Source organism: Eulemur rufifrons, chromosome 15 (assembly GCF_041146395.1).
Source record: "Eulemur rufifrons isolate Redbay chromosome 15, OSU_ERuf_1, whole genome shotgun sequence".
NCBI lineage: Eukaryota > Metazoa > Chordata > Mammalia > Primates > Lemuridae > Eulemur > Eulemur rufifrons.
This window is the reverse complement of record NC_090997.1, coordinates 23,231,868-23,244,558: the sequence shown is the minus strand read 5'-3', so window position 1 is coordinate 23,244,558 and position 12,691 is coordinate 23,231,868. Positions and strand designations below refer to the sequence as shown.

Genomic DNA, 12,691 nt, shown 5'->3' with positions numbered 1-12,691 from the left:
TGGGCCATCCTCTTGTAATGACTAACCTGCATAATCTTCAAGTACGCAATGATAGAGCCTTATTCACAAATGTTTTTACTATTTCTTTTATCCCCTTGAAACTGAGCATTTAAGAATAGTCCATTCCTCTTTCCTTGATATGTTCCAATGGTTGTAAAGAAGTGCACATACAGTCTTATATTATGTTTGGCACTATCGTAAATTTTGTAAGTGATAAAAGAATTCATGCAAATTATGTTTCCTGCCTGTAAAGAATGTGCAAGTCAGGAAAACAACACTTATATAAACAAGTGACCTGCTGAACAACCTGGCCATCATAAAATTTATTACTAAGTGTAAAGCTGTGCAATGCTGTTGTAGTTCACAGAAGAGAGGAATTCATAAGAGCAGAAAGAGTCTGTAAGTTTCCATCTTGAAATCTGGGCTACAGTAGTAGTTCTCCAAGTGTGGTCCCACGACTGGGATTATCAGCACCTCCTGGAAACTTATTAGAAATGCAGATTTGGGGGCTCTACCTGGGACCTACTGAATCAGGCACTCTGAGGTGGGGTCCATAATCTGCCATTTAACAAACCTTCCAAGTGATTCTGATGAAGCTAAATTTTGAGAATCACTGCTGTAGATGATAAAGAATGGGTAATACTTTGTTCATTAAATTCCATGTTATTCTGATTAGCTGTCTTAACAAAAAGTAGGAAGAATAAGAATAAATTCAACCCTCAAATAATTTTGGAACTTCATTATTGATTAACCTTGCTGATGGCTACTTTAAAAAAGACCTGCTAATTAGAATAAGATTAGGTCAATGTTCAGACAGAGAAGTAAAAGAAGAGATTTTTGCAGACCAAAGTAGTCATGCAATTCCAAATTAGTTGTTTCTACTGTTTGGCAACTGTTCTCCCCCCTTTATTTTATATACAGAAAACTTAAACTGCAGATTTGCTTAATAAGTCACATATAACAGTACCTCAAGGTATCAAAGTTAAGTGGTCACAGAGGTACCATGATCTCAAATGGCTGCATCAGAATCAGCTGGAGACTTGTTAGAACATAGACTGTTGGGCCCCATCCCCAAACTTCCGATTCAATGGGTTGAAGTAGAGCCTGAAATTTTGCATTTTGTAGAAGTCTCCATGTGAAGGAAAGAAGCTGATCTACCTGCTCTAAGGACCGTATTTGAGAACCACAGATGCGTAAGACCCCTCCTGACTATTGATAGAAGCATTGAGTTCAGATAAAGATATTGAATTATTTTCTTGTTGTATTTAGGACCTAACTTATTTTTGTCTTGAATTTTTCAGGCTATTTAAACTGTAGCTTTTAAAATAAGTGGACCCAACATACATTTTTGTTTCCTCTGACATTTTCATAAGCTTTTCTGTATAGAACCATTGGCTTAGCAGAACCTTCCCTCCCTCTCCTTTGGTTAATTTACAAGAAAGCATTATTTTTTGCTCCTTCTATCCTCAACTATCATCTGGTGTTTGTAAATAAAACTGGAACAGATGAAATATTTGGCTTTAGCTGGTATTTCAGTGTGCTAATGAAGTGCAGGAATTCGTGTAAGTGGGAGAATCGTTTATATAAAATGATGTGGGTGAATTTTTTAAGTGCTGATTATATTTTCAAGTTGTTAGAATTTTCTATGCTTCATTTTATACAATTTTTGAAAATTTATTAGAATATAAAACTATAGAATGGAATATGCTTCAGTGCTTATATTCTCTGACTCTTTCCCTCTTAAACTTATTTCATCTCTTATATTTGAGGCATTTAAAGAAAAATGCTTTTGTTTTACTTACTCTCTTGATCTCATTTAGGATAAAATGTTCTTTCTAGTATGAAACAAGTGTGGCCTAATTGCTTGCAGAGAACTTGCTTGTTATGATGCAGTCTTTGGGACAGAAACAAACTCATGGCTCTCAATGCCTGTTAGGTTTCAAAAAATCTAAATGTTTGAGGGTGATTATTTGTGTGTGTGTTTCAAGAGGCTCTTCCCCTGCTACCCTTTATATTGTTCAGGTAATTTAATAGCTGTATTAATGTGCAGATATTATACATTTTAAGATTATGTTCAGATAATTTTTGTTTTAGTAGGCAGGGTGTCAGATACTTTTGTTTACATTAGCACTTGATTCATTTGGAAAAAAATTTTAGCATACCAAAAGGTAGATGTAAAATAAGATGGTTAAATAATTTGAGCATAGTAATTTAAATGTATATAACTGAAAACTATTATAATTTTAACAGCTACCAAAAAATATACATATTAGATGTTTATTTTAAATAATTATATGCTAAATTAAAGTGCCAGATAATTTCGAGTAATAACCTGTAAGTAATTACATTCTTAGTGAAAGTTTTATTTTGATTTTCAAATGCAACTCTTGGAAGGCAAGGTCAAATTAGTTCCAACAGGAGGATACATTTTAAAGTAAAAATGAAAATCAAAATAAATATAAAAAGGACTGGTACAGAATGTTGAACACATTTATTTTGGAGGTAAGACTATCCTGTTCTCATAAGAATGACTATAGGAAGCCATAGTTATTTTATAACTTAACTCAATTATCTGCCATTAGATATAAATTTTAATGTTTATATAGTCACTTTATGAATTTCTGGAAAAGTTATTTGATGTTAAGAAAAGTTAATATCAATAATCCAAAAGGAACTTTTATTTTTCTGTTTGTATTGAATGTGCTTTAATATATAATGTTGTAATATATACTGTTATTTTATTAAGCAGAGCTAAAAATGGAATTTTCTATTCCTTCTTATCAAATCATTAAAAGGGAGAAGCAGGATCACCTGGTGCTCCGGGGCAGGATGGACCTCGGGGAGAGCCTGTAAGTACCTCCTTAATTCAGTTCTAAAGGATGAAATTCTTTTCCTGTCATGATATCCTTTGACTAAATAATTCTCCTCCAAGATACCCTATTTTTTTTCAGTGACTTCCAGATCTTAGATTTTGTAGAAGCTCTGTGTAACACCATAAAATATTGAAATATTGAATCCTCTTTTAGAAACCAGGAAGAATTTTGCATGTGCTATGAATCACAGCCACAAGCACTCATGCCCAAACAAATGGGTGGATAACACAAACATCGTGGTCTGTTGCTGAGCCTTTAGTCAATGTCACTTTGCCACATTGTTTTGCAGTATGCAGTCTGGGATCATGTGTTCAGTAAAAGTCAGGAGTAGAGAAACCTGATTAAGAAAGTACTGAATCAGAATCCAAGAGATCTGTATTTTTAGCAGGTGTCCCAGATGATTCTTTACTTCAGATGAGCTTTAAAAATATAATTTGCCCTCACCTTTTACTCCTACAACTCATGGCCAACATTTAAATACCAGCAGATCTCATTTTATTAATCAAAGATACATATCCTCAGGGAATGTGCAATTTGCTTTCAGAGGAGCTAGGTCAAGAAATGAAATAATAGCTAAGATATATTGCCATTTATCACAAACTCTCAGTTGAGAGTCCAGAATCCAAATATTGGACATAAGAGGGAAAGAGGTATCATTGAGGATTTTTAAGTAGGGTAGAGGGATTGAACTACTCCTAAAATTAATCAAATTTCCATTGAATTTTCTTCTTGTGTATTATGATGCCCTGGGGAAAGTTATGCATAACAATATTGCCTTCAAGGAGCTTATAATCTAATTTGGAAGACAAAAAAATGATGCAAATGATTACTTGATGACTGACATAACACTATAGTATATGCCAAATACAAATCTGATAGAGAACCAGAAGGCAGAGTTTGAATATGATCTCTGCTACATTCCAGCTGTGTGAACCTGGATAAGTCACATGACATCTCTGAATACCTTTATCCTCATCTGGATAGTATAGATGCTTATAATGCCTGCTTTATAGGGTTGCTGTGAGACTCACATAGGAAACTTGAAAAAGAATTAAAAATATTGTATAAATGTATGTGGTAATCCTGCATCTTGGGGTGGTTGGGAAATTTTTACCAAAAATTTGAGGCTAGATTTGTTCATGAAAAGATGACTGGAAATGAAAGGAAGATAAGAGAGAGAAGTAATCTGAGTAAAGACATATAGGTGAGATGGGTAAAAGCATACCCAGTAAATAATCTTAGTGAGGTCTCAAAGCTGCAGTGAAGGGTCCCTATTGGGTGGTAGGAAGTCAGGTCAGGAAGATGGTTAGGTACATAGTGCAGGTCCTTGACTGCAAGTTTGGAAAATAAACTTTGTTTACTTGATGTTGAAGTTTTGCGAGAAAAAAATAACATAAAAGAAATGCTTCAGAGGCAGTTTATGAGCTACCGGTGTGTGAAGAATGGATGGAAAAGAGAAGGGACTGGAATTAGCAGGTTATTTTGGTCGAACAGCTAACAAACATGAGTGAGTTCAGTAGGGATAGTGTGGACTCAACATACCTGAGCCATAATTATTATTATAAGGGAAGAATTATAGGACTTATCACCTGGATATGAGGCTGGTTATGATTATTTGTTGAAGTTATTGTTTCAGAGAGAATAGAAAGTATATGTGTGAGAGACAGAATATAAAAGGTGAGAGGAGAGAGAGGGAAGAGAAGAGAGAAAGAAGAAGAGGGAGACAAGAGACAATGGACATAAGAAGCAGGTTATAATATATGATGTGACTGGGCTCTAAATATTTGTGTGACAGTTATTTGGACTCTAACTCATTTTCCCATAGAAATAATGTTATAAAGGGCAGACTGACCAGCAGGTCTATGTAGACCATAATGTAATGTGAGGAGCCTATATTTACTTTGAAAATATTACTATTGGAATCCTGTTATAATAATAAAGCCAAAACTGAGGAAAGGATATTAAATAGGAATGAGGAATGCTTAAGGGATGTTTTCCTCCCCCAAGACTATCTGTTTCTTGCTTTTAGCCAGAAGCAGACATTGCTTTGGGTTTGCTCCTGCTCTGCCCATTCCCACTTTATTCAAGACTTATTCCTGTCTAGAGCCTTTGCACTAGGATGAATTTCCATTCCAGGAAGCATAGCCTTCAGATTTTAACCTTTTCCTTCTTTTCTTCCTTCCTTCCAAAATTCATTGGGTAAACTCTACAATGTGTGGTTTAGTGGTGAGAGAAACCCAGTACTGCCTTGTGGGGGCTTACAGCCTAGTGGTGAAGATAGATGGTAAAAGGATAAAGAAAAATGAAATTATAATGTTCAAAAAGATAGGAAAACAAGGTGCTGAGGCAGGGAATAATGGGAATGGCGTAGTGGATGTTATTGAGATGCAGTCTCTCCTCCTAAACCCAGTAGATAGAAAACTGGGATTTTTTTCTTGCTGATTTTCCTGACTTCTATATAGATTCTGGTTATCAGCCGTTTATCAGATGTGTAGCATGCAAATATTTTCTTGCATTCTGTAGATTGTCTGTTTGCTCTTGTGATAGTTTCCTTGGCTGTGCAGAAGCTTTGTAATTTGATCAGGTCCCATTTATTTATTTTTGTTGTTGCTGTGATTGCCTTTGGGGTCTTCTTCATAAATTCTTTCCCTATTAAAAAGTGGGCAAAGGACATGAACAGAAACTTTTCAAAAGAAGACAGACTAATGGCCAACAAACATGAAAAAATGCTCAACATCTCTAATCATCAGGGAAATGCAAATCAAAACCACAATAAAATATCACTTAATTCCAGTGAAAATGGCTTTTATCAAAAAGTCCCGAGACAATAAATGCTGGCGTGGCTGCAGAGGGATAGGAACACTCGTACACTGCTGGTGGGACTGTAAACTAGTACAATCTCTGTGGAAAGTAACATGGAGATACCTCAAAGAGCTAAAAGTAGAATTACCATTTGATCCAGCAAACCCATTACTGGGCATCTACGCAAAGGAAAAAAAGACATTCTATAAAAAAGACATCTGCAGTAGAATTTTTATAGTGGCACAATTCACAATTGCAAAGATGTGGAAACAACCCAAGTGCCCATCAATACATGAATGGATTAATAAAATGTGGTATATGTATACCATAGAGTTCTACTCAGCCACAAAAAACAGTAGTGATCTAGCACCTTTTGTATTATCCTGGATAGAGCTGGAGCCCATTCTACTGAGTGAAGTATCACAAGAATGGAAAAAGAAGCACTAATTTGATGTACTCATCATCAAATTAGTGTTAACTGAATAACACATGTAGTAGTAACATTCATCAGGTGTCAGGCAGGTGGGAGGGGTGAGGAGGCGATGGATATATTCACACCTAATGGGTGTGGTGTGCAACATCTGGGGGATGGATACGCTGCTTGAAGCTCTGACTTGGGTGGAGCAAAGACAATATATGTAACCTAAACATTTGTACCCCTGGAATATGATGAAATAAAAAAAATAAATAAAGAAAAAAAAAAAAGAAAACCGGAATTATTGAATGAGACTCTCCTGCTCCAGCCCAACAGATTAGGAAAGACAAGAAAAGGCTCTCTTATCCCTTTTTTGCTCTCCACTCTTTCCTGATAAATGGCAAAGAGGAAGCCAGGTTTCCTGTGCCAGGAAATGTACTGTGTTATGAAAGCAATTGATAGGTTGGGCATCTAAAATTTGCTGATGTTGTTTGTATATAAATTCTTCTGGTTTGGATTTTCTTCCAAATAAGTACACATAGCATCACAAACTATTCTGATATTTTGACAATTAATGAAAACTTTGTTGTTAGAAATATTTATGCTGTGGAGACTGATACTTATCATTTGTGGAAAAACTTTGAAAACAGAAAAAAATCTCTGAACTTTATACATTTTGTGACATAAGAAATGAAGATTCTTCCATGGTGTGTGACTAATGGTTTTAAGTGTTTGTAATGAATGATTTGGCTTCACTAAAAAGGATGTGTTCACTTCATTCTACCATGTAGTAGCCAAGAAAATTAATGGAACTTAAGTTGGAAAGACAGAAGCACTCAGAAAAATGCTTTAAAGCTAATTAAACACAGCTTATGGCAGCCTAACCATGATTCATCCCTGTAAACAGATTGATACATATGAACAATAACAACTAGAATTCAAATTGAAGGCAAAGGCTGTATTTCATTGAGAAATGATTATATTGCTTTAAAGTATAATACAAATACATTTACTTGTCAGTATTTTGAATTTTAAAGGCCCTCATTTGTCAATCGTAAAAGTAATTCAATCCTAAAAGTAATTTACTTTCTAAGTGGCAAATTATACCCAATTAACTTCAATCCAGGTGATTGTAAACTCAGTTCTCACACCGACTAGGTTTATTACAATTTGTTTCAACCCATGTATCACTACGTTTAAGGATCATGTTCTTTCAGTTATTTATTCAATAAGCATTTACTGAGTGTCCACTTTGTGTCAGACATTATACTAGTTGAGGAGAATCTAAAGATTAATTAGTCATTGCTCTGCCCTCAAAGAGTCAGATGAGCCAGTAGGTGACAACACAGTATGACAGTTATGGAAGTAGGCACTGGGGGGGCTTGATGAGTTGTAAAAGACGTGTATAACCCTAGATGAGTTTGGGGACATTGCTGAAAGGGATGTGTTCTTTAAAAAACAAACAAACAAACCAACCAGCATTACTGAGATACAAGTCAAATACTATACAATTCACCTATTTAAAGTATATAGGGTTACATTCCTAAACAAGGCACCCTCTTGGTCAAATTCTGGAAGATGAATGTGTGTTACCTAGTTATTTAGTCTCGTAAGGCAGGAGCATTTCGCATGTTCCAAAACATAGAAGAAAGCATGATTCTCTGGGAAAAGCTGACACTAGTTCAGACTGCCTGGGGTGCACAGTGGGGAAAGGACAGAAGTAGTAGATGAGGTGGTAGGCGTAGGTAGAAGCCAGATCAAGAAGGGCCTGTTTGGACTTAAATCTGAGAGTAATGGGAACCATTCAAAGGTTTTAAGTAGGGAGGTGAGTTGGTCAGATTTAGAAAGTTTTAGAAAGATCACTCTGACAGCAGAGTAGAGAATGGGCAGGAGGTGGGTAATGGTGGAAGACAGAGCCCTGTTGCAGTCTAGCTGAGCTCTGTCACCTCTAGCACCAGCTAAGGCAAGAGCTTTCAGAGTTGGAAGGGGAAGAGTGGAAATGATGTGAAATGAACTAAAGAGCTACTAGCAGGACTTGAGGATCAACTGGTTGTGGGTAAGATGAGAAGAGATGACTCTCAAAGTCTTACTGCATTGACGAAAGCAGTGGAACCCCAAGCAATAAAAAGAATATAGAACAAGAATCAATTTTGGCTGGGGGAGGTGATCCTAAAATAGTTGCAGATGGAACATACCTAAATAATAACAAGAGCATTTAATGAGGAGGCCTATGTTTTTGGGTGATCAGAAAAGAATAGATGTATGAAAATTGGGATTAATAAAATTTCAATAAGAAATAGCGGATCAGATTCAAGGAAATTTTAAATGAATTTCTGTAAATACTAGTTGTAGAAGGTTAAAAAATGCCTCCCTCTCAAAAATCTTGAATCTTAATTTCTGAAACCTGTAAATGTTATTTTATTCGGGTAACAGGTCTTTGCAGATAGGGTGAAGTTAAGGACCTTGTGATGACCCGTCAGTTCAGTTGAAAGTTCATAGAAAAACTGAAGTTTTCTAGAGAAAGAAGAAATGTGTCCATGGACTGCAGTGTTAGCTCCTGCCTGAGAGTTTCCAGCTTGCCCTCCTAACAGCCTGCTCTGTGGATTTGGTACTTGCCTAGCCAGTCTCCACACTTGGATAAGCCAATTTCTTGCAATAGCAATAACGATCTGTCATATATTAATGTGTGTGTGTGTGTGTGTACACATTTTCAGACATGCCAACTGGTTCTGTTTCTCTGCTGGAACACTGACTGATACAGATTTTGGTTCCAAGAAGTAAATACCTAAATACCTAAAAATGTGGAAGCGGCTTGGGAATTGGGTAATTTGTAGAGACTATAAGAATTTTGAGGCACACAATAGAAATAGTCTATATTGCCTTGAACAGACTGTTGGTAGAAATATTTCTATTAAAGACTGATAGTGATGGCTCAGTGATGAAGGTGAAGGTTATGGTAAAGAAAGTCTTTGTCATCTCAGAAAATATGTGTATCATTATAAACGGACTGTTGGTAGATAAATGAACATTAAAGGCACTGCTGGTAAGGGCTCAGGAGGAAATAAGGGGCATGTTATAGGAAACTGGAAGAATGTTGATACTTGTCATATAGTGGCAGAAAATTTAGCTAAATTGTGTCCTGTAGCCGTGTGGAAAGCAGAACTTTTAAGTGATGAGCTTGGATGTTAGGCTGAGGAGATTTCCCAGCAAAGTGCTGAAAATATGGTATGATTTTTTTCTTGCTGCTTATAGTAAAGTGTGAGGATAAAAAAATACATCGAGGAAAGAACTGTTAAACAAAAAGGAACGAGCACTTGATAATTTGGGAAATATTCACTTTATCCAAATTGCAGAAAATGTAAAAAATTAGCAGATTCACTGTCAGAAAAGCATGCTGGAAATAAGGCTAAGGATGTGGCCAAACTTTTGCTCATGCTAAAGAGATTAGGTATACGACTCATGGATCCACTCAACCATCCCAGTGGAAGCCACAAACAAAGATGAGATTATGCAGGAAAGACTTGTGGAGGAGCCTCTTGTCTAATTGTATAAATCACTATGATATACACAGGAGACCAGCAAGGTTTTTGAGAATGTTATATCAGCAGAAATATGACCAGTTTGGACGGAATGGTTTACAAACAGGACAAAATGAAGGAAGGCTATAAGACTTCCTTAGGGAACAAGCCAATTATACTGCTCAGCTGCAAATATGTACTATCCTTCAAGGAAAAAGAATAATGACTCCAAGGCTGGAGTCGTGGGCACAGAGACCAGAGCCTCTGGACCAGAATACATGGCCTCAAGCCCAGAGGACTATCCTCAGAGCTTGAAACCTGACAGAATTTGCTGTGTTGGATTTCAACATTACTTGGGACCAGTGATTCCTTCCTTCCTTACATTTTCATGCTTTTCAAATGGGGATGTTTATAACTGTTATCCTCCGCCTATATCAACATTGTATTTTGGATGTAGATAACTTGCCTTCTAGTTTACAGGTTCACAGGTAGAAGGGGATTTTGTCCCAGCAAATATCATATTCCATACCTGATTTAGAGTATGAGATTTGGGACTTTCAAGCTGATGCTATTTAAATAAGAATTTGTACTTCACTGTGATGTGTTGAGACATTTAGAGATGAGGTGAATGTATATTTGTGTGGGATGAGTGTGAATCTTTGGGTCCAGAGGGTGAACTGTGTTCGGTTGAAAATTGCCCCTCCCACAAAGATATTAGCTCCTAATCCCTGGGATCTGTAAATGTTACTTTATTTGGAAAAAGGGGCCTTTGGAAATGTGATTAAGTATCTTGTGATGGGGAGATAATCCTGGTTTATCCCAGAGGATCCTAAATGTCATCACTAGTGTCCTTCTAAGAGAGAGACAAAGGGAAATTTCACACAAAAAGGAGAAGGCAATGAGACCATGGTGGCTGAGATTTGGAGTGATGCATCCGTAAGTCAAGGAATGCCAGCAGCTGCCAGAAATTGAAAGAGACGAGTAATGGAGTCTTCCCTAGATCCTCTGGGGGAATCACAGCCCTGCTAAGACTTTGACTTCAGACTTCTGGCCTCCAGAACTGTGAGAGAATAAAATTCTGTTGTTTTAAGCAACCAAGTTTATGGTAATTTGTTACAGCAGCCATTGGAAACTAGTATACTAAGTTTTTCATTTAGTCTAATCCTTAACAATTATTTTATGTAAAGCTCCTGTGTGAAAATGTGTGTGAGTACATGTTGATGTATGTTGCAAACTGTTGGTAGCACATGTATTGATCAAAAACATTTGGACTTTCAGCAAGTTGATAAACAACTTGGTTTAAATGACAATTTGGTTAAAAGCAAGGCTCTCAATATTTTCTATGCTATCAATTTTGTTAAATTCTCATGTATTTTTAAAACTAAAAAAAAATTATCTTTAAACCATTAACATTTAACTTTAAAATTTTTTGTACTTTTAAAAACTTAATTTGTCCATTTTTTACTTTTCTACGTGCATCAATGTATTTAGTAACTTTTAGCCCTTATTTCTTCTCTCTATTTATCATGTTGTGAAGTTGAAACAATTTAAATGTGTAGTACTTAATGTGTTATGTATATAAACCATAGTTAAGAAAAATATAAATATGCATGTGTAAATAGGGATCTACACAGATAAATATCATATGCTTTAATCATGTTTCAATTACTCTGCTTATTTGCCCCCCTAGGTGGGTTTTTAATATCTGTTATGTTCCATTTTTGCTTGCCTGTGTTTTATTATCTCCCATGAGCATGCTATTGTTTTTGTAATACATTATAACAAAAATTAAGGCCTGAGTTATGAGTGCTTTTTGGTATTTTTTTTAAGAGACCAAGCTTGCCAGACTGCATTTTAATTTTTATGCCAAGAAATGAAGGACAATCAGGTTGTTTCAAAGAATCCTCAATTGTTGTGCATGTTTTTTCCTAACTTCTCACAAAATCACTGTGATTTAATTTGGGGCAGCTAGATGGATGGTGGGAACAGAGCAATATGAGGGCAACAGTATACCAGATTTATCAGTAATTGAAAAAAAAATAGTAACAAGGAAATATTCATTTTCAAGTAAATCAGCTTTTAGACCAAATTATCATTTTAAACCAACTAATTTGCTGTGGCCAATTCTTGCCACCCAGGTTACCTGCAGTCTCAAAGTATTCAGTGCAGCTTTGTCCTAGTTATTCTTGTCCTGGTGTTGAATCCCGATGACATATACTTAGTGTATATAACCTTTTACAGCAGGCAGTCCAAGCCATCTGCTTGCTAGTCCTCTGCTCACTAGCCGGTCCCATTGTACACAGGGAGCCTTGTGGCTCATGGTGAAGATTTGTAGGCAGGGATTGGGTTCCACTCTGAGCTGAGATCCGCAGAGCTCCCTGAGGATGAGCCACCTTTTGTAGACTTAGGGAGACGAGCACACATTTCTTAATTTAGGATGTCTTTAGCCTTTTTATTCTGGAAATGTTTGCTCTCATTTTTCCAGGTATAAAGACATGGGGATCACTGTAGTATGTTTGAAGACATTGGCTCGTAGAAGCTTTGATTGTTTCCTTGTTTGTTTTCCTCATGCCTTTCGAATTCTTGCTAAATCACACATTATGCTTGTTTTTATGGTGTAATGTTAACTGCTGAGCTGGTCCAAGTCACCATTTACTTAAGAGACAAGTAGATCTTTTGTTTAATCACCTTTTCCATGGTGTGATTATTTGGCACATCATTTTTATACATTTGGCAAATCATTTTAGGCAGAAGACATGTATAAAATCCTTAGGGAAAGTGAAATGTTGAATAGCTGTGATGATTTCCCATGTGGAATAATCCACTTTATTATGCTGGTAAAGTAGAGGTGTCTTTATTTGCCCACATGGCTATACTTTTTATTTAGATTGAGAAGAAAGGTAAGAGGAAAACCCTCCAAGTTATATTGTTGTTGGTATTGTTCTTATTTGATTTGCAATTGTATGGTAAGGTTTTTAAGTCTTTTGTACAGATTTGTAATACTTTTTCTCACCCCTCTTTCAGGCTGCAGGAGTGGCACATCCTTGGTATGTGTTGTGTAAACCAACTTTAACTTGAAACTC

The 12,691-nt window shown here is 36.2% G+C and overlaps 1 protein-coding gene across 2 annotated transcripts in view; it reads left to right on the top strand.

Annotated features, from left to right (window-relative positions):
- The window catches only part of COL21A1 (collagen type XXI alpha 1 chain), a 126,171-nt gene that overhangs the window by 80,805 nt on the left and 32,675 nt on the right, over positions 1–12,691 (top strand). For both annotated transcript variants that reach the window (XM_069488266.1, XM_069488267.1), the window contains one exon: positions 2,796–2,849. In XM_069488266.1, the coding sequence (XP_069344367.1) occupies positions 2,796–2,849 (54 nt within the window). The remainder of the gene's footprint in view (positions 1–2,795; positions 2,850–12,691) is intronic.